The sequence below is a fragment of the Bos grunniens genome, chromosome 15, assembly GCF_055505025.1.
Source record: "Bos grunniens cultivar Pamir isolate PY7600 chromosome 15, Bosgru_T2T1.0, whole genome shotgun sequence".
Classification (NCBI taxonomy): domain Eukaryota; kingdom Metazoa; phylum Chordata; class Mammalia; order Artiodactyla; family Bovidae; genus Bos; species Bos grunniens.
Window position 1 is genome coordinate 1,922,542 of NC_141179.1, and position 22,790 is coordinate 1,945,331.

The 22,790-nt window shown below is 37.7% G+C and overlaps 1 protein-coding gene across 11 annotated transcripts in view; it reads right to left on the reverse strand.

The window, feature by feature from the left end:
* Positions 1 to 2,307: 2,307 nt before the first annotated feature.
* The window catches only part of MRE11 (MRE11 double strand break repair nuclease), a 73,242-nt gene continuing 52,759 nt past the window's right edge, over positions 2,308 to 22,790 (reverse strand). For all 11 annotated transcript variants that reach the window (XM_086338817.1, XM_086338822.1, XM_086338826.1 and 8 more), the window contains 5 exons: positions 22,655 to 22,738; positions 15,265 to 15,323; positions 13,158 to 13,225; positions 7,620 to 7,698; positions 2,308 to 5,515 (listed from right to left, as the gene is read on the reverse strand). In XM_086338817.1, coding sequence (XP_086194943.1) covers positions 5,462 to 5,515; positions 7,620 to 7,698; positions 13,158 to 13,225; positions 15,265 to 15,323; positions 22,655 to 22,738 — 344 coding nt within the window. In that variant the 3' untranslated portion in view covers positions 2,308 to 5,461. The remainder of the gene's footprint in view (positions 5,516 to 7,619; positions 7,699 to 13,157; positions 13,226 to 15,264; positions 15,324 to 22,654; positions 22,739 to 22,790) is intronic.

Below are 22,790 nucleotides of genomic sequence, written 5' to 3' on the forward strand. Positions count from 1 at the left end.
ACTAAGAGCACAAAAAGAAAGTAATGCATTATAGACAAAGGGCTAATATCCTTAACATAAAAGTATTTTTACTAATTGGTGGGGGTGGAAGAACTAAAGATCTCAGGAAAAGGGGTTAAATACATGAACAAGCAATATACCAAAGATGGCCCTGAAATATATATTTACAGGTTCATAACAGAAATGCAAACTAAAATTATATGGAGATGCTCATCCACTAGATTGGCAAAAAAATCAAAAGCTTGACAATAAATTCTAATGGTGAGGCTATGGAGAAATAGGCTGTCTCACATATCTTTGGCAGAAATACAAAACAGAGTAACCTCTATGGAGGGAATTTGGTGGTATTTAGCAAAACTACACAAACATTTACTGTTTTACCCAGCAATTCCACCTTCCAGGAATTTACTCTGAAGATACACATCCATAAATAAGAAAATACTAACAATGTTAACATTGCAGAAATGTTTATATAATTGCAAATACTGGAGCTACTTAAATACCCAAATACAGGAAAATGATAGAATAAACCACTGTATTTAAACTCAAGGGAGTACTATGCAGCTATGAAAAACAGAAAAATCTATATAAATTGTTTGGTGTAATTTTCAGGATATATTGTTTGGTGGGGGGCAGGGAGAGAATATATAGCATACAACTTTTTGCATAAGAAAAATGGAGAAATTAAAATACACAAATTCATTTTTAGCCAAAATAAATACAGAAAAGATAAACAATGAAATTGTTTACTTACAATAGAGCAGAGAAAGGGATGTGGGAGGGAAGAGAACAACATTTGAGGGCACACTAAAATACACTGAAGTATTAAGGGGCAAAGAAGCATTTCCCCTTGCAATCTACTCTCCAAAGACTGCAAAAAAAATTACACATAAGTGTACATGTTCATGTTTGTATATGAATATATGTATGGATCCCCGGTGGCTCAGAGGTTAAAACCTCTGCCTGCAATGTGGGAGACCTGGGTTCAATCCCTGGGTCAGGAAGATCCTCTGGAGAAGGAAATGGCATGGAACATACACACATAGAGAATACTTTTTTTAATGATGAAAAGTTAAAAATTGGTGAATCTGAGTAAAAGGTAAAAAGTTCTCTATTATCCCTGCACATTTTCCATAAATTTGATATTATTTCAAAATTAAAAGTTTAAAAAATGTAACCTGGTTTCAAAGCACTACTGAAAAGCTCAGAAATCAAGACTAGAATGATGAGCTGCTGGGTGCTTTCAGGTATGTCTATGACAGATGGTTAGATGTCATTTCACAAGTCCTATTTCTAGACTATCAAGACCTACAGGCAAAACAAAACAAAAGACCATCAGATACGCAATTGTGCCTCTCATTCTACTAGGCAATGCCTTTTCACCTCTAGCAACACTTGCTCAAAGTCCAGATACATCCCATAATCAGTTCAAATGCAATTATAGGTAGACCGAAGTTAGTTTTATAAGCTTACAGATGAGAAAATACTGATTTTTAAACATAACAAAAATGAAACACTTGAAATGAGGTACTGTGATCAAGGGCACTCAAGTGCTAGTGTTGGGTGGCTGTACATGATTCATAAGCACTGCTGTAGCTCTAACAGGCAGAACAGAGCAGCCTGGGCCAAACAGCCTAATATCCATCGTGCTTCTTTTGGCTAATTAACTATTATGTGCAATCACTGGTCAAGAGCCCTTTGAATCCTGCTTTACCACTTATGACATCAAGGCACACAGATTAAATATTCTTTTATTTGACCCAAATTATTAGAGTGATAACACTTAAATTACACATTGGAAAGCACTGCAATTATCTCTTAAAAAAAAACAGACAATGGTGGCTTAAATTAAAACAGCTTGAGAAACAAGATACATAAAACTCAGGATATCAAAGTAAATACTAAGGTGAACATATACCTTGACACAGAGACTGTTCAACCATTTTTGTTAGTAGTCATGTCAAAAGCAATTAGAGAAATATGTACCTAAACTGTTGAGAGGTTGTTTGGGGAGAAGATTATGGGGAAATACATGTTTTGATAAAGATTTCAATGTCTGAATTTTGAAGAATATGCATTGCCTGTATGATTTAAATAGCTAAAATCAGATTTAGCTATCAGTCACAGAACAGATATACAAATGTGCTTGGCAAGAGAAAGCTATATGAACTGACTTCATAGAGACCTATCTAAACTGCTAGTATTTTGAGACCTAGTTATTAAACATTAAGTTCAGAAATATTAAAAGGGAATAAGATAAGCAAATGATGAAATGTAGACATTTTTCATTCAAAAATATGGAAGCTCTTTTGACTCAAAAAAACCAAATCTTTATTCTATAACAAATGAGCTTAAAAAAAAAATAATAATTAGCTTTAAAAAGCCATAAAACAGTGTGACAAATGTATAAGGAATACAAAAAAGGACAACAGATTACACTGGGGGAAAGTTATTTTTAAATACAGTACACTTCAACAGAAAAATTTTACAATGGGAAACTTTTTAATTCCATTTTTCTAATAAAGACTTTTCTCTCTTTATTAAAATATAAAACATTTTCTTCTTGAACCTTTACATGTAAAATTTATTGAACTGACAATTTCCTTAGTAACACAGGCTGAGCCAGGTGAAATATGCCAAGCAATTTACATATAAAATTAGAAAGCTAATTTTGGTTTTAACTGCATAGGTTCAGTATTATTGCATAGGTTCCAAACTTACTGCAAAACTACACTGAGTAAATTTTAAATTTGGAAGCATCACCTTGTGGCGAAAGAACGAACTTCTCAATGGCAGGGGTCAAGATGGGGTTTCCTAGAGAGGACACCAGTGCTCCTGAGGCACTGGTGAAATTCTATTTTCTGACCTGTACAGAATGCCATGAGGCTCACTTTATCATTATTTGTTTAACTACATGACTTTTCTGTTACTGTATTTCATAATTTTAAACATTTATGAAAACCATATCCAATATGTACCCAAATTGGAAGTCTGAATGCCTGAATTTCCTAAGTACCAACTTTTATTTCCTAGAATTATAAATGTACTATTATATTTTTGATATAAAATGCCAGAAAAAAGATATTCTTTGGTAAATGATGAAAGAAGTTTTCCCCTCAGAATGTTTTCACTGATGCTTTCTCTCAGCCTCTGAGGAAACTGCAGGGGTTCTGCAGTTATCACCTCTACACATCTATCCCAACTCGAAAAATCATCCAAAAAGCCCTAGATTTTACTGCATCAATATACAATAAAAAGGATATGTGGCATACTTAACTATAGAGCAAAATTCATCAAAAATGTCTTTCTTTCCTACTTTACTTACTATAGCTGCTGCTGCTGCTGCAGCTAAGTCGCTTCAGTCGTGTCTGACTCTGTGTGACCCCATGGACAGCAGCCCACCAGGCTCCTCTATCCACAGGATTCTCCAGGCAAGAATACTGGAGTGGGGTGCCATTTCCTTCTCCATACTTACTACAGGGTTGGCCCCAAAGTTCATTTGGGTTTTTTGTAACATTTCATGGAAAACCCCAACACTTTGGGGCCAACCAATATACAGGAAGTGACATGCTATTCACAAAATGACCTGAATTAGCTGGGGAGAATTCACCTTCTCTCCCTGCCTGAGTTACTTTTCACAGGAGCTAAATGCATCCCATTTAGTACCTCTTTCATACCATAGAGCAGTTTGCAGAGAGGAAGTCGTTACTCTTTTTCTCAGGAACCTGTCAGGTTTAATTAATGACCATGTCCCTTACTATGACTCTCACCTGAACACATCTGATTGGCAGGTGAGAAGAGTCATTGGCTGAGTCTTCCTAGAGACTGTCTCCCAAACCAGCTTCCATCCCACCGTGGAAAGCATCTCATCTTTGCTTCATTCAAATACTGGGAATATTAAAGATGGGAGTAGATGTGCTGGAGAGTATTTCACAGGCCAAGGCCTTCTGCTGAGGCTTTGGTGCTACCTACTAAAATAATCCTATACTCAAATGAAGTACAGAAAATATTTTTAAAGAAACCAGGGCTACATTGCAATTCTTGACTTGGGTCCTTGCAAAGGGCTATGATATACAGGCCAGCCACTAAGCTAATGTTGTCTTTTGGAGTTTGATACATTCTAGGTTTGAATATACCAAAGATCAGGGCTATTGCTCCATCTAGTGTTTGTTTCTACCTATGAAGAAATGTCATAATGTCTTGCACCACCAAGATCTGTAACTTCCTTTAGGAGTTTGACTAAATAGCTGCATTGTAAGATGAAAACAACACTCCAACGGGGTCTTTTAACAGTCTTAAAAAGGAAAATGGGATTACTGAACTTAAATCTGAAGAGGTCAAATTCTTTGGTCCTAAGAAGTAGTAAGAGCCATTTTCTCCTTTCTTACTTACAAGTAAGAAAAAGTAACAGAAGCTGCTTCTCTAAGATTTTGGAATTGCCCATGCTCAATGTTAAGATAAAATATTAATAGTGAGGAATCTTGGCACTGATATTCCATAGAAGTGATACTTCATTGTTAATCTAATATAACCATAAGGCTCAATTGGCCAGTCTATCTAAAAAAAAAAAAAAAGATTCAATATTTCTAAGAAAATATGGTTAAACTATTTTAACCCTTTCCTCTTAGAAATAGATAAGGAAGAGACAGAAACTTTAATAATGGAAAATAATGCAGGAAATTACTACCAGTCAATGGAAGCACAATCTTTTAGAATCTTTGCTACAACTGGAATAAGAAATGATAATTATGACAGACTTTATTGTTTGATACCAACTTTTATCGAGTTGTTCAAAGTACAGGATATATGTAATCATTCAAAGTCTCTGGCTGATACCTTCACAAGCATTAGAAAAAGAACATATATTGAAAAAGAACACATATTGAGTAACAAACAGTGAGCTTAGGCACTGTTCATATAAACTGTTTTACGTGCAGGAAATCCAGGATGTCTAGAAATTACTAAAATTATAAAAAAAGGGGTAAAGCTCTTTTCCTCAACTCTGGCTAAATGTCATCACCTTAAAATACTGACACAGTGTTTGATTATAAAGCAGAAATGTACAATGGTAGATTTATTTTAGTCCTTATTCAAGAATGATATTTACAGAAAGCTCTCACTCAGTATAAATAAAACTATTGTATGTCATATAACCTTCTAAGTTTTATAGAGCATTTATAATACAGGTAACATTAACACCAGATTGAAAAATAAGGAGAACCAAGGCTACTCTATGTGTCCTTGAACTGGGAAGTTTCTCAGACAGTGGAGTCATGGTCAGGAAATGATACTAAAAAACATAAATTTTTATACATTAGTTTCTCCATCTCTGTGTAAGCAAGAATGATTCAAATTCTTCAGTTAACTGCAATACTCAAAAAATCTTCAACTGGTAAACTCTTAGTCTGCAATGTTTCAGTTTTTCCCGAATCTTAAAAACTTCAAACTGCCATCAAATATATTATCTTCTGTTTCTTCTTAAACAACTAAGGTTCATAAAAGGATCGTCATCGTCCTAAAACGACATCCAAATGTAAAATTAGTGACTGTTCCATGCTTCACTGAGATAAAACAGAAGTGCTTACGGGCAAACAATGCCAGTAAGAGCCATCTTCTCTTTTCACATCGGGTATGCTTTCGTGTTTCTATTTCCTTCATAAATATAAATTGTCAGTTTTTTTTTCTCTTTCTCCCTTCCTTAGTAGCCATTTCACTGTTAAAATAAATAAGCTCAACTGAATTTTTAGCAAGCATTAAAAATAAAAATTTATCCTGCTTTATATGAGTGTGTATATATACACCCATAATATATGTCAATATATGTCTCTCAGTTATTCATCCTACAAAAAGCAAATAAGGTACGGGAAAGCCAAAAAATAAATACTATTCAAGTTATTTCTATTAGGTTTTTAAACAGGTTTTTTTTTTTCAATTTACAGTTTATAACTGGTATATATCACGTTCCAGAAACTGAAAGCCAAAAAATTAATGAAGCCACATGATCCAGTTTAGAAATAACTGCAATTTTTATTCCCACTACCCATATAATGCCAGAAATAGATCCAATACTCTCAGAATGATGCAAGAAACAATCTAGCAAAGCAATCTTTCAAATATTTTTTTAGAAAAAGAAGTAGACGGGCTATTTCAGTTTCAATGAGTTCCTGTGTTCCTGGGTTGTTTATTACATGTACAGTATAAATAGGCAAGAATATCAGATGTTTGCTAAGAATTTAGAGAGAATGAAAAGTAACAAACCTAAAATAAGCCCCAAACACATGATCTAATGCAGATAACATAAATCAATGATTATATATTTTATAACTAAATATTCAAAAGAGAAAGCAAAACTGTAAAGTTTTGGTTTATGTTTCTTTTAAGAAATTACTAAAAAGGAATAACTATTTGGTGTTAGGCTCTGTTGGCGATGTTAACACATTCAAATGTTCACCAAGTTAGCCATCTCTAGTGATATATGGATGTCTTGAGAAATACAAATTCGCTCTCACTTATTGATTCATTTTCTGCTACCATAAAAGGCAGAACTGATTTATAAATGAGAGTTAAATCCAAACTAAGGTATAGTAGAGAATTTGCAAATAGTTCTCCTTTGCAGTTAACTTGAAGTATACAAATTTTTTAAGTAACATATAACCATATGTACATCTAGATGCTCTGGAATTAACAAATGCATCAACAATTGCTCACTTCTCTCCTGGAGGCAACATGTTAGTATTTAATAGACAGACTGTATGAGTTCATATTGCCATTTTTCTCTGTAGCCCGAGTTCTAGGGAGTCTTTCTTCGAGCTGTTTCAAAACCACATCTGAGACACAGGGAACATGACAGCAGCAGGTGAAGCTCAAAATCATAGGTGTGATTCACATGCTACAATGGGGATAACCCTGGAGAACACTGTGCTCAGTGAAATAAGCCAGGCGGAAAAAGACAAATTCTATATAATCCCACTGATCTGAAGTATCAGAGCAGTCAAAATCATAAGGACACTAGAGTGGTTTCTAGGGGCTGAGGAGAGGGGAAATGGAAAGATGTGGTTCAATGGGTATAGATTTTTGGTTCTGGAAGATGCACAGGTTCTGGAGGCTGTTGCACAACAATGTGAATACACTTAACACTAGTGAACTATTGATAATTGTACACTTAAAACTGGTTGAGATTTAAGTTTTATGTTCATGTTTCTACCACAGTTGAAAATTACCACCATGCATCCTTATATAGGAAATGTGTAGAGCATATAATGAGGATTTAATAAACATTCTATTAAAAAGTAACTTCTGTGATATTATCACCGCTATTTCTCCAAACATAAACAACAAAAGCTTAAAAAAACTATTCTGATCCTACTGTTAACTGGGCAGGTTAAATAAGAGCTGAGTGAATATTAGACGTTAATTTCAGGCCTTTCACATCTGAGACATTTCCACTGACAGGCACTCAACAGAGGCCACTCATCGATTCCACAGTAACTATGGTTCCAAGGAAGGTGATCAATGAAACTATATTCAGAAATAATTTTTAGCAACTAGCTTAGCAGTTCCTATTCAGATTTTATAAACACTTATATTATTTAAGATTTAACTTAGTACTTCATTATTACCTCATCTGATTCAAAGTCGACCCCTTTGGTGATCTGGCTCTGGGACATGGGTTTGCTTGATGATGAAGTGCTTGAACCTCTGAGGCAAAATAGGAGAAAAACAGAGAAGATGAACCAAAAATTCATCACGGGAGCCTTTCTTGCCAAATTTTTCATTTTAGTAGCAGCGATAAATAAAAACAGCTAGTACATTCTCTTCGAGCTGCATTAGAGGCAGTAAAAGCTCAGAGATGTGTGAGGAAAAGCACTCTGAGGTCAAGGTGTGAATTCCAGTTCTGCCCCTTCTGTTACATGGCTTCTAGCAAGGTATTCAGCCTCTGTGCCACAATCTCCTCAGATATGAAACGAGGATAATAATACTTTTTTAAGAGATTAAATGTGTTAGCCATAAAAAGGAATGAAACTGGGTCATTTGTAAAGATGTAGATGGACCTAGAGAACTGTCATACAGGATGAATTAAGTCAGAGAGAGAAAAACAATTATCTTGCATTAATGCACACATGTGGAATCTAGAAAAATGGGAGAGATGAACCTATTTGCAAACCAGGAATGGAGACTGATGCACAGAACAAACATACAAACACCAAGGGGGGAAGGGGAGGAGTGGGAGGAACTGAGAGATTGCATTTACGTGTATGTACTCTTTATGTTGTTGTTGCTGGTTAGTCACCAAGTTGTGTTTGACTCTTTGTGACCCTATGGAATGAAGCCTGCCAGGCTCCTCTGTCCATGGGATTTTCCAGGCAAGAATACTGGAGTGGGTTACCATTTCCTTCTACAGGGGATCTTCCCAACCCAGAGATCAAACCTGCGTCTCCTCCATTGGCAGGTGGATTCTTTCCCATTGAGCCACCAGGGAAGCCCATATACTATTGACACTCTCTGTAAAATAGATAACTAATGAGAACATACTATGTAGCCCAGGGAACTCTACTTACTGCACTGCAGTGACCTGAATGGGAAGAAAACCCCAAAGTGAGGGAATATATGTATGTATATGTATGGCTGATTCATTTTGCTCTACAGTAGAACCTAGCACCGGACAAGGCTATGGCACCCCACTCCAGTACTCTTGCCTGGAAACTCCCATGGATGGAGGAGCCTGGTAGGCCGCAGTCCATGGGGTCACTAAGAGTCGGACACGACTGAGCGACTTCACTTTCACTTTCATGCATTGGAAAAGGAAATGGCAACCCACTCCAGTGTTCTTGCATGGAGAATCCCAGGGACAGGGGAGCCTAGTGGGCTGCCGTTTATGAGGTCACACAGAGTCGGACACGACTGAAGTGACTTAGCAGCAGAACCTAGCACAGCATTGTAATTATACTCCAATAAAAAATAATTTCAAAAATAAAAATCAATAGCCACTTAAAAAAGATTAAATGTGTTAATATACCTAAACACTTCGATCAGTGCCTGACATGTATGAAGCATTTCACAGATGTTTGCTTGTATTATCATAGTTCTTAGCATGTATTAACACATATCTACTACTATCCTCTACTCCTCAAAATTATGGCAACATTGAAATATTTTAATTCAACTATCAGCTATGTTTCCATAAAAGGATAAAAGGATCTTGGAAAAGCCTCACTGCTTTCTAGGGTTGCTTCAGTTAATATTATTCATGTTCTGTCCAAATTGAATAGCAAATATTTATTTAGTACTTGATCCTTGCCAAGTACTAAATGATAGGCCCTGGGAAATATCGGTAACCAAGTTAATCAGGAATCTGCTTTTATGAAGCTTAACTTGTAGTAATGGAATTCATATTCCTGTCTTTTTACTAACAAAAATTTTAAGTTATCTTAGAACAGGGGCCAGCAATCTTGGTTAGCAAGCCAAATCCAGCCTACCTGTTGCCCACAGATGTGAGCTAAGAATGGTCTTCACCTTTTGAAATGGGTACATTTAAATCGTTAAGTACCTACATAATATCCCCAATATTGTCTCCTGGCCCACAAAGCCTAAAATATTTACTACCTAACCCTTTAAGAAAAAGGTGGCTGGCTCCTGTCACAAATGAAAGCAGCGTTTGTGAATTCCTAGCCAACGATTTATTACCACACTTTGGAATGTTATTACAGCAAAAGAACTGAAGGTCTTGTCTGGACAAACTGTTTGAAACAAGAGGTCTTATGTCAGAAGGAAACAGAAAAACCCACAGGTTCTCAGGCACAAAGGTAAAGGAGGATATGACGAGCAAACTCGAAGAGCAACACAGCTTCAGAGACAGCAGATCAAGGAACTTATCAACCGATCCAACTGGGACTCTCCTACCTCTCTGTATTTGACCTAAGCTGGAACTGGTCATTGACTGGTTTCCATCTGTGACAGGAAGACAGAGCATCAAGAGCATAAAGCCGAAGCCCACCACGGCAGGCAAGGCATTGTGGATACGGGGGCTGGGGAAAGTGGAAAGTTAAGAAAGAAGCACGCACTGAGACCTGACTCTGCCTGCTGCTGTCTCCCCAGACAAATAACCAATAGTGCCCAGACATCTACACCAGACGCTGACTCATGTGATCACAGCAGGGGCCCCTAATTCTATACCAGAGGACCCCACAGACTGACAGATCCAGTCTATAAGAGGTCCCCTATCCTTATAAATCAGTGCTGGAAGCAAAAAATGGCTATATTGCTTTGACTGCTAGGCCAAATAAATAAATGGCTTTTGTCCTTAATGACCAAAAAAAAAAAGGTTTAATTTGATGAGCTTTAAGGCAGAGAGGGTGTATTAAATTGTGTGCAGGAGCTCTAAGTCTTCTTCATTTTTGCACAGATATAATTTGGAGCCACAGGTCAGAATTCCTGTCTAGAGATGTTCGCCCAATTATGTCAGTTGTAGCACTGTCACAAGCATAAGATAACATGTTAAATTGGCCTTGGCACATAAAAGGTGCCCCCGAAATGTCAGTTCCCCTCACTGTGAGGTTTAACAGGATCCCTTCCATCTCTCCTCTTCCCCCTGGCCTGATGGGACCGGGTCTTCTCTTGCTCGTGGCTTTAAGATGAGGGTGGGTACCACCAGCTCTATCAAATCTGGAAGGGTCCTCTTATTCCCAGTACAACAAGGTAGAGTTAGTCACTCAGTTGTGTCCAATTCTTTGTGACCCCATGGACTGTAGCCTGCCAAGCTCCTTTGTCCATGGACTTCTCTGGGCAAGAATACTGGAGTGGGTTCCCATTTCCTTCTCCAAGTGATCTTCCAGACATAGGATTCGAACCCAGGTCCCCCACATTGCAGGCAGATTCTTTACTGTCTGAACCACCATGGAAGCCCACAGCAAGGTAGAGTTTGCTGCAATTTTTCCAAAGAAAAGTGGGTGGACCACCATTGCCTATCCAGCAGAAGGGAGTTTTACAGCTGAAAGTTCTTTCCTTTTTCAAGTTAACCACCAGAATATTAGTGCTTTCACTGCCTACCATTCTTCATATTATTCTCATTCGATTTCCCTAGCCTGTTCCTCTTTATAGAGGTGTTACTTTGTGCCAAGTACTGACAGAGTTAACTTAGGCAGGTTGATAGGGAGTCCAAGGCCCCTTTAAGGAGGTGAACATTCTTTCTTTTTCACATTCTTTTGCCTTAGCCACGTAGGCCTTGTAAGCCCTATCTCTTGCTCAAGGACATGTATTTTTTAAGCTCAAGATGTATGCTGTGGGAAAAGAGGTCTGACAAAACTTTCACAGCTTTGACGCATTCTTTTTATCTATTCTCAACAGCCAGTTGAAAAGTATATAATGCTTTTATATAAATATATTTAATGCTTAAATATATTTAATGCTCTGCTTAAACTAGCGAGGCAGATACTTTTCTACCCCCTTCCTGTGCCTTTTGCTAGAACACTTTTCTATCACTTTCACTTTAATAAAATCTCTGCTACACAAAGCTCTGAGTGACTGAGACTGTGTCTTTGGTCCCAGAGTTAAATCTTCTCCTTTGGAGACCACAAATCCGGCACCGTTCACCATAAGCTATCAGTGCTGTACTTAGCACTTCACTAACATTAACTTACTTCTAAGCCTCATAATAACCCTTGGAGATGAATATTCTTGTCTTCATTTTACAAATGAGGACACTGAGGCACAGAAGAAACTTGTACAAGGCCCATACTCAGTAAGTAGGAGAGCTTAATGCTTCCAATTATGACTAAAATAAATATACCAACCATGTTATTACTAAATAATTTCTACCAAACAACCTAAATCGTGTTACCCAGTTGCTGTCATTAGGAACACAAATCTGCCAAGGCTGATTTCAGATTTCTTGCCAAAATGTTAGTTTCTAAATCGTCTCGTCATTTAAATGACTCTTATTCATGCATAGAGGTCTGAGAGTTTAATCTATTATGTTAAGAAGCAATAGCAGAGGATGAACCTAGAGATTATCATAACAAGCAAAGTAAGTCTGAATGAGGAAGACAAATACCATATGATATCACTTATATGTGGAATTTAAAATACAACACAAATGAACTTATTTACAAAATAAAAATAGAGTTACAGACACAGAGAACAGACTTGTGCTAGTCAAGGGGGAGAAGGGTGCAAATGGGATAGACTGGGAATCTGGAATTAACAGATGCAAACTATTATATATAGAATGGACAAACAACATGGTCTTACTGTATAGCACAGGCAACAATATTCAATATCCTGGGATAAACCATAATGGGAAAGAATGTGAAAAAGAATGTATATATATGTATAACTACTCTGCTGTACAGCAGAAAATAACACAACTCTATAAATCAACTAATACTTCAATAAAATTAAATAAAAGAAGCAATGGCAGAGGTGAGTCCTGGAGCAGAATGCCTGGTCCGTGACTGGCTGGTGACCTCAGGTAAGTTATTTAAACTACCAGGCTTCACTTTCTTCAAAGACAAAAGGGAGGAAAACAGAGTTATAAATACATTTACCTCCTGGAGTGACTGTCAGCAGCAAACAATCTAATTCATATGCAAAGGCTTAGAATGGTGCCTGACATACAGGAAGTGCTAAAAGCTAAAACTGAATATAAACAAAATACAAAGCTGTTTTCTGTTAATTGAAGAGAACACAGTACTCTAACAAGAAAATCACTGGTTAATAAAGGCAAAAGGAAATGAATGACAAGTTATTCAAACTGTCACTGAAAATACTTGTAATAATGATGCACTGACTCTATGAACTAGCCCCTGGTCTATTTTTCACTTCTGTATATACATGACTGCTTCCCAGGTGGCTCAGTGGTGAAGAATCTGCCTGCAATGCAGGAGATGATGGTTTGATCCCTGGGTCGGGAAGATCCCCTGGAGGAGGGCATGGCAACCCCACTCCAGTATTCTTGTCTGGAGAGTTCCATCGACAGAGCTTAGTCCATGGGGTTACAAAGAGTCAGACATGACTTAGTGACTAAACAGCAACAACAAATACATGACTAGTTGAAAATGAATCTGTTAGATTTCCATGACTTAGAAAAATGTATAAGGAGAATTCTGGATAATTTTTAATTTTTTCAGATGTTTCTTCTTGTAGGAAGTGACTACACCTACCTTTGATCAGTTTTGAAAGTAGTCAGAAAAACGTCTTCTTCGGTATCTGACTCATCCACCTCAATCACCTAAGAGGGAGAAACAGCAAATAGTCTTTGTGGGGATGGAAAATTTGAATAAAAATGCATTAAAGAGTCTAAGAATACATTTTTTATAAAAATTTACAAAGAAGGAGGCAGAAACCATGTTAACAGCACCCTGTACCATGGCAGCCTGGGTACGTACAGGAACATGTACCTAGACTGGTGAATGACTCACATAGGGTCACATGCAGATAGTGCCCTGTGACTGATTCTCTTGGGTTTGAAATGAAAGACCGTCGTTGTTTCATCTCTAATTAAAAATGAGGTATATAAGACTGTGTGGCTTCGAAGTACTGAATATCTGTTTTTCTGTTACATTTATCCCTGTTAAATACCACTTGTTGCCTTTAAGCCTCACTAAAGATATTTATGATTCTTGATTCTATAATCCAAAATACCACCTATTCTATATTTCTGTTATCTTGACACTTAATACACACATTTGCTGTGTCTTCATCTAACTGATAAAGTCAAAGACAAAACAGTGAAAAAAACAGCACTTGAGATCCACTCCCTCAACAGGTTAACATTGAACTATTAGTCAAAAACCATTAAATGAAGCTATCAGCTATGAATCCAGACAATATTTTTGTCCATGAAACTGTCATTAGATTGTCTTATGTACCTTGAAGTAATCTAACACCTTCAGCATTCCTCTAAACCACCACTGCTGCTGCTGCTGCTAAGTTGATTCAGTCGTGTCTGACTCTGTGCGACCCCATAGACGGCAGCCCACCAGGCTCCCATCCCTAGGATTCTCCAGGCAAGAATACTGGAGTGGGTTGCCATTTCCTTCTCCAATGCATGAAAGTGAAAAGTGCAAGTGAAGTCACTCAGTCGTGTCTGACTCCTAGCTACGCCATTGGACTGCAGCCTACCAGGCTCCTCCGTCCATGGGATTTTTCAGGCAACAGTACTGGAGTGGGGTGCCATTGCCTTCTCCACTATGTAAGCCCAATTAAAAAAATGAAAGAAAAAGTTAGTTTGCCATGACTTAACTCTTTTTGAACTCATATTCTTACATTATAAAAGAAAAATCTAGAAGGGAAGCTTCCTTGTGGACATGATGAAAGTTCTGTTTGTTTTCATATATGAAGCGATAGAGGGCAACAGCTGACGGAATAATGAAATGGAGGTCAGGATAAAAGGACCAGAAGAGGTGGAAAAAAAAAAAAAAAAAAGATGAAATTAAGAGAAATAAAAGAGCAATAGTAGGAGCAGGACAGAGAAGCTTTCTGGAAGAGGAGGTCAGCCACATCACAAGCTCGCAGAGACCAGGAAGGGATGAATTTAACATTGCTAGGGTGGTATGATACAGAGCAGTGATTCTCAGATAGGTGTGATTTTTAACCCCTACTCCCATTGCAGAAACGTCTGGCATGTCTGGAGGCATTTTTGATTATTATATCTCAGGGTGGGGGGGGGGGGTGGGGGGTGGGGGGGGCGGACCCACAGCCACTCAGAGGCAGAAGCCAGGAATGATGCTTGAAAAGTGAGACACATGGGTTTTGAAAACAAGGGAAGAGGAGACTCAAGCCAATTTTGGACTCTCCTTGGAATCCAAAGGAACAGCAGAAGTTTCATGTTAAATCTAGAGTCACACAGAGGTCCATAAACTCAGACCTTGTAATCTGTCTTGAGTCTAGTTTCAGCCATTAAGACACAGCCAGAGTATGTAAGTAACAAAAGGACACCAACAAGAAACAAGACCACTCTGTGCACTGAATGCCCATCTTCTGTAACAGTTTTCCACGCACGGACCCTTCTGGTTCAACATTATTATTCTTAAAACTATTACTGGGGACACATATTTATGGATGTAAATTAAGGTGATTCACTCTTTTTTTAAGAGAGAAAACAAAATAAAAACTCCTAGAAGCCCTCAGCCTTTATAATCAGTAAAGTTCTCAACAGTTTTAACATTTTACATTTTTTTCTTTTATTTACTCTGTAAAGCAAAGAATTGACAATCATAATGTACAAAATATAAAGTAGCCCACAATTATAAAACTTTTGTTCCTTACCTCGGTATAATTTTTAGTAGCAACATTTCGGGAGGGCTGCTGTCTTGTAGATTTAAAGGCTACAATGAAAAAGATGATACATCCATTATGTTTTTCTTAAAATAGTTTAGAAAAATCTGCATGCTTCTTTAGCTGATTATTTCCTAAGTTTTATCTGTAAAAGCTCATGATGACTAATTATAAAACCACTTACATTTCTTAAAATCTGAAGGGACATGGAATTATATGTGTAATTGTCAGTCTCAAATGATTTTTCTGATTTACTCAAATAAAGTAATAAGCAGTGTTCATAAAGACATCTATAGTAAAAAGTATTTTACAGCAAAATACATGGATAAAACCTGATCACCAAATAGACTGAATTCCAAATAAGTGAAAGTAACCTTCTCAGGTCTTCTCTTATAGTTGGCAAGCTCTTTCCTCGTGGCTCTACTGTGTTAGGAGCCACTTGTTCCAGTAAGAGCTTCCTTACTCTCCTCTACTGTGTTAAAAATATTCAGTATCTAAGTAATTGTCCAGAGGGAATTCTAGAAAAACTACGTTGTTTCACAATAACTTTCCTAGAAATCCTTACATTTTCACCTTTGTAAACCTGGTTAGAATCATGAAGTTTATTCTTCCCAAGACTATCATATTATGATTTTACAGTAAGAAACATAATTTGGTCTTCATCCACATTTCTGGCAGAGAGCCCCTAGCCAGTCAGTGTTAGTCACTCAGTTGTGTCTGACTCTTTGCAACCTCATGGACTGTAGCCTGCCAGGTTCCTCTGTCCATGGAATTCTCCAGGCAAGAATACTGGAGTGGGTTGCCATTCCCTTCTCCAGGGGATTTTCCCAACCCAGGAATCGAACCCAGGTCTCCTGCATTGCAGGTGGATTCTTTACTATCTGAGCAACCAAGAAGCCCAGGGAGCCCCTAAAATGCTGATTTCCTGAAATGATGAGAGCCATCAAGGTGCTTTTTACTATGTTAACAAGGCAACTTTGGGACCACAACTGAGGGAGGCTGGGTACCAGGGAACCAACTAGGAAGAGAAGGTTGGAACTTTCAGTCCCCAACCTGATTTCTGGGGAGGGTAGAGAAGCTGGAGGTTGAATCAATCACCAACAGCCAATAATCTCATCAATCATGCCTATGTAATGGGGCCTAGATAAAAACCCAAAAGGAGAGGGTTCAGAGAGCTTCCAGGGAATGAATCAGGATATTTCCACATGCCACCATGCCTAGACCCCAAACTTGATACAGACAGAAGCTCCTTTGTTCTGGCTCTTGCCCTAAGTATCTCTTCAACTGGCTATTGATTCATATCTTTAATATCTTTGGTAATAAGCCAGTAATCCAGTAAGTAAACTAGTTTCCTGTGTTCTGTGAGTCACTCTAGCAAGTAAATTGAATCAAGGAAGGAGTCATGGGAACCTCTGATTTATGGCCAAGTGGTCAGAAGTATGGGAATAACCATATTCCAGCATGTGACTGGCATCTGAAGAGAAGGAGGCGGTCTTGTGGAGCTGGGTTTCTCCCCTGTGGAATCTGATGCTGTCTCTGGGTAGTCAGTGTCAGAACTGAGTTGACTTGTAGGACACCCAGCAGGTGTCTGAGAACTGCATGGTGGTATGGGGAACCACCCCCCAACCCCACACACACTGGAATTAAGAGCAGAATATTAAAAACCTAGAATAAAATGTAAACAGCCCTTCAGAGGTTTAAGTTTCTCCTAAGCCTTACCAGTTTCCTAACATAAAAAAAAAGGTCTCCCCCAAGATAACCCCAAAGCCAAACAACAGGGCAAGAGGAGATAAAAAGACAGAGGATTTAAAGAAGTCAAATGCTCAAACAATCCCACAAAGTCCAAAATTCTCCTAGTAAGAAAACTCAGGAATCTACCCACCTTAGACCTAAGATACCATTTACTCCCTTTTTCCACCCCCAATCTTGGCATGTCTAGCTAAGAGGGGAGAGGAAAGACAGAAGCAGAGTTCTTACCCACGTACTCTATTACTGGCTTCACATCCTACTCTACTCAAAGGCTGGACAGGGCAACTGAATGAAAGAGCCAGTGACTGTGACTCTTCCAAAAAAATATTTCTGCTCAATTATTATTCACTAATGGACTCCTCAAACTCTCAGCTCCTTGAAGAAGAAACAAGAGCCTTCCTTTCTTTCTATCCCCAATAAATGTTTGTGTGATAAATTAACATTATCAGAAAATTAAGCACTGGGTTCTATTAGGAAGGCAATGCATACTGTACTGGGGGCTAAAAGCTCTGGTTTTAAGAGTTAGACCTAGGTGGACTCTCTAGCTGGGTGACTGTGACCAAGTTCCTTGGCTTCTTCAAATCTCAGTTTCCCTACCTATAAAACAGCATTAATAATACTTCATGCTGAAAATTGTTGAAAGGATAAAAAGAAGTAGTTAATGTAATGTAAATTGTTTTGGCAAGTGACTATAGGAGTAGGTATTCAAATGATGTCGCTAGTAACAGAGACTACTACTATCATCATTGTAGACGGAGTAGCACCAATGGTAGCCATGGTAAATTAAATGCAAAGACAGAGGCTCTTTTATTTACTTAGTCACTATCCTTTGCAGACAAACTTCTATGGAAAAATGTTGCTGCTGGCTATAAATGTAGTATCTAATAATACATTTCCCAATAAAACTCCAATGCAGTAACAAACCTCTACACTCCATGTAGTTTGTTATAATAGAATTGAACCTTTATTTATCTCTTCATTCCTCCATTTAGAATACAAACACAGAAGCTATAGTTTTAAAGCTGCTTTTGTCCCAAAGTTACAACAACTATAGCTAGTACTCCATGGTTATTCTGTCACAGACTGTATTAAAAAGTCAGTTTTATTTTTCAAAAAAAGGCCCAATGTTGGATGTAACCAGTTAAATGTAAAACCACTGAGCCAAATCAACTGTATAAAAGACAAATTTAGACTAATTTATGGACAATCCATTTTCATAAGTTTATTGTAAACACTGCCACTAATACTATTAATAACAACAGCAATCACTGATTGGATTCTTATCAAGTGCTAAGCTCAGTAATGGATATGCATAGTTCACTTAACACTTTTAATTACTCTGGGAAGTTAGTACTACTCCCCAGTAGGAGGACAGAGTGAACAGGTTATATTTATTTAATTGAAATCTTAGAAGAATAAGAACAGAATAGAGGTAGTATCTGAAGGGATAACAACAAAGGATTACTAGAAGTGATAAAACACACCAATTCACAGTTTCATGAAGCTGAATAAGTTCTAAGCAGGACAAAAAAAGAATTGAAATCTAGATTCATCATAGTGAAAGTGGGGAACACCAAAGACAGCTAGATGGAGAAAAAATGGACTACTTAAAAAAAAAAAAAGCAACAAGCTAAACTAACAGCTGATTTCTTAACAAGAACAGTGGAAACTTGAAGACTCAGTTTGAGTGATTAATTCTGTCCCATGGTGTTAGGGAAAGCTTCACAGAAAACAATAAAGCCTGGACTTTTCTGATGGTACAGTAGTTAAGAATCCGCCTGCCAATGCAGGGGATGCAGGTTTCATCCCTGGTCCGGTAAGATCCCACATGCCATGGAGCAACCCATGCACCACAACTACTGAGCCTACAGGCCCTAGAGCCTGTGCTCTGCAACAAGAAAAGCCACCTCAAGAAGTCTGCTCACTGCAACTGAAAAAGCCGGTGCATGGCAATGAAGCCCCAGTGCAGCCAAAAGTAAAAAATTAATTAAAAAAAAACAAGCAAACAAACAAAAAACTGAACAAAGCCATGATGAAAAAACTCAGTTTGGGCTCAGGTAAAGGCAGGTAATTTACAATGTCCATGCCTCTGTGTTGCACATTAACCAAATTGTAGTGGCTTAACAACGTGTTCATATTTTATTCTTGTTCCTTTCCTAACTCCCTCTTTTTTTCCAATAATAGCTCTATCTCTTTTTTAACATTAACATTTCACAAAAGCCTACTATGTGCCAGCCTTTGGGGGGTGGGGGGGCACCCTATCATCTGGCTTGCAGGATCTTACTTCCCCAACCATGGATTGAACCTGGGCCCTCAGGAGAGTCCTAATCAGTGGACCACCAGTTAATTCCCAGGTTTTTTGCTTTTAATCTTCAGAATAATCGAATTTGGCAAGATTAGTCCCAATTTACACGTGAACAGACTAGGAGAGTGAGTGACTCATCTAAAGTCACAGAACTTTTCATATGTTGAACTCAGCCCAGATTCTTTACAGTGCTTTTTTTTTTCACTTCCTTTCCCCTTCTCTGCTTTTATTTTAGACCTGTTAAGAATGTCTCAGTATCCTTCTAGATGCCATTTTCTAAATGGCAACAGAGACAACATACTTATGAAGTCAAATGGATTTCAGTTGGCTCTATGCAAATATTGAATAATTCTTGAATAAAAACATAGCAGCAGAACTTCTGATAAGAAGATTCTTTGAGAATCATTTAATAGATCTGATGTCTTTATCTGTTCTCCAAAGGCATCTGTCATCCAAAAAATACTGAAAAACTTCCTCTGATGGAGTCACAGGTCATTTCCTTCTGAGGTGGCTTACTCCATGTTTGGGCTGATTGACAGGCTCTTCTGTATAATGCAAAGACTACTGAGAACCAATTAGCTCAATCAACCAATTAGCTCAATCTCTAATTTTATCTCACTCTGGAAACTAGTATAGTGCTTAACTACTTGTCCTGAAGGCCAGAGAATGTGGGGGATCAATTCAAGCTTCAGAATTTACCAGCTGTGAGACCTTAGATAAACTGCCTATCTTTTCAAAGCCTTGGTTCTCTTTTCTGTAAAACAGAGAAAATGTAAGTACCGACCCTACTGAGCAGATGCTAAAGAGTCTGCCTGCAAAGCAGGAGACCCAAGTTTGATCACTAGGTCTGGAAGATCCCCTGGAGAAATGGCTACCCACTCCAGTATTCTTGCCTGGGAAATCCCATGGACAGAAGAATCTGGTGAGCTACAGGCCATGGGGTAGCAAAGAGTCAGACATGACTGAGCGACTAACACTTTCACTTTCCATTGAGCTGTTGACAGGCATCCAGTAATTGTCTCATAAATATTAGTAATTATAGTTGCAGACAATTAGCAATTGTCTCATAAATTAGTACTATCAGTGGTTTTATCAACCTATGGCAAAATATTTAGCTCAATTCCCTCGTCTATAAAAGAGGGAGTACGTGAAATTGTTCTTAAGTCTTCCAGGTCTCTTTTATCATATAATAAACTTAAATCTGTGTGTGATTAGGTTTTCCCATCTGTCCTCACTGGGGAGCAGTTCTTAACCTAGAGCCCATGGATGGGCTTCTAGGGGATCCCTGAACCCTTTGAAATTGAATATAATTGCATAAGTATTTATTTAAAGACAGGATATGTAGCTTGCAGAATTTATAACTTAAAACAGATTTAAAACCACTGTCTTTAGGACTGTGCAAATCATATCTATTCGATCTTTGACATGATTGAACTTTGTTAATGTAAAGATTTCAATTTTTCCCAGGTTAGCTATCCTAAGTTCCTTCTAAGAGATTTTTTTATATTATATGGTTTCTCTTCTGAATGATCATATAAAGCTGATATCCTTCTTGAAACATGGTTCCAAAGATGAGCACAGTATTCTTGACATGATACATCCAATCAGCACAGAGAGAGAACGTCCTTGCTGTAGAGAAGCACTACTTCTATAAATACTGCTTTAGGCACTGAGAGGGTAACAGGCAGGAAGCCTAGGGGTCTCCAAACGGAGGAAACAGGCTGCAAGTGTCAGACGATTTTCTCTCTCTTAAGCGGCAGGAGGAAACAAACTACAAGTATCAGAATTTTTTCCTTCTCTATACAAAATTAAAAGGTTTCTTTTAAAATTCTATGTTGCCATGATGACACCTGGTTCCACCTGAACTTAACTTTTCTCAAACCTTGAGCTAACCAATGTGTTTTTCTTACGGAAATGCTTTTCTTAAGCTATGTTAATGAACTATGTCTTTCTTCAAGTCAGTTCCCTTAAGAGACTCAGAACTGATAAGGGCTCAAGGAACCAGTATGTTTTACTCATACAATTGTTCTCCTAATCTATGTTAATGAAACTATATATTTGCTTGGAAACCTGCCTTTCTTCAAGATTCATGTCAATGGCTTTATGGCCCAGGATGACTCACCTTGTGCCAATGTTATGTCAAAATGCATGTTGTGGATGAGGGGCCTGGTGCTGGTCTCTGAGTTTTGAGATATTTCCTTTCTCCAATTAGCAGCCTGCTAGTAGCTATATAACATCCAGCCAAAAGCTAGCAGGGAGGCACTCTTTCCTTCCACTTCTGATGTCTATGTCCATAAGCCTTCTCTATCTCTTTTATACTTTAATAAAACTTTATCACACAAAATCTCTGAGTGATTGAGCCTCGTCACTGGCCCCAGATTGAATTCCTCTCCTCCAAAGAGCAAGAATCCTGGTGTCCCTTATGGCTCAGCAACAGCCTTTTAGGCACCATCAGATTGAGACAGTTAGATCAACCTTTGCACAACCTTAGTGACCTAAGTCTTTCTTACTTGGTTTCCTGCTAATATCACATACTTCTCAGAACTCTCTCTGTGCAGCCATCCTCTTAGACATATATACAGCATGTATTTACCCTTCACAAATTTCATCTTGTAAGATTTAATCCAACTCTTTAATCTGTCAAAAATTAATCTCTAATAAGATAATATAAATACAATACATATGGATATACTCTCAATTCAAAGGAGAAAAAAAATCACCTATTTTAACATATATTTTCACAAATCTGATTTATAATTTCTGCTGATCTCATAAACTATAATATTAAAAATAGTTTATTAAATTTCTATAATAATTATCTAAATAGTTTATAAAAAAATAGGTTCCCTTAGTTTGAGGCTAGCTTTCAGACACAACACATATACAAAATCAATGCATAGAATTCTGTCTGTAATTTCCCTTGAATGCAGCTCACATGACTATATTAACAGTAGAGATGGACAAAAGCAGCATTAGAAAAGCAAGTTAACAGTATGTTAAGAAGCAGTTCCTTGTCTCTTAATCACTGTTGATACACTGACCAACTGCCTTTTCTATGTCTCAGTGATCCCTCTATTAAAGGGAAATCATCAGATCTAATATCAGATATTATAAAAAATACATTTTAGAGCTCACCTTCTTCAATAGCCCCCCTGAATGGCAAAGGTCTTTTAAATTAATATAATTTATCCTGTGATTTCAATAACTCTTTTGACTCCCCAGTGATGACAACACAAACCAGTAAGACTTATTCATGGGGTTTCCTGGGTCTTTTTGCATTGGAATTTATAAATAACTGAAAGATGATCACTTGCAGTCTATACTCACCATCTATAATAGACATATTTCTAGACGTTGATGTAGTGGCCTTTGAACCTCTGCCTTGAGTAGAAATCTCCAGACTAGTGCCTGCTGTTAGAATATTGAGCAGTTAATATACAGTCCATCAGTAGCTAAAGTTTTC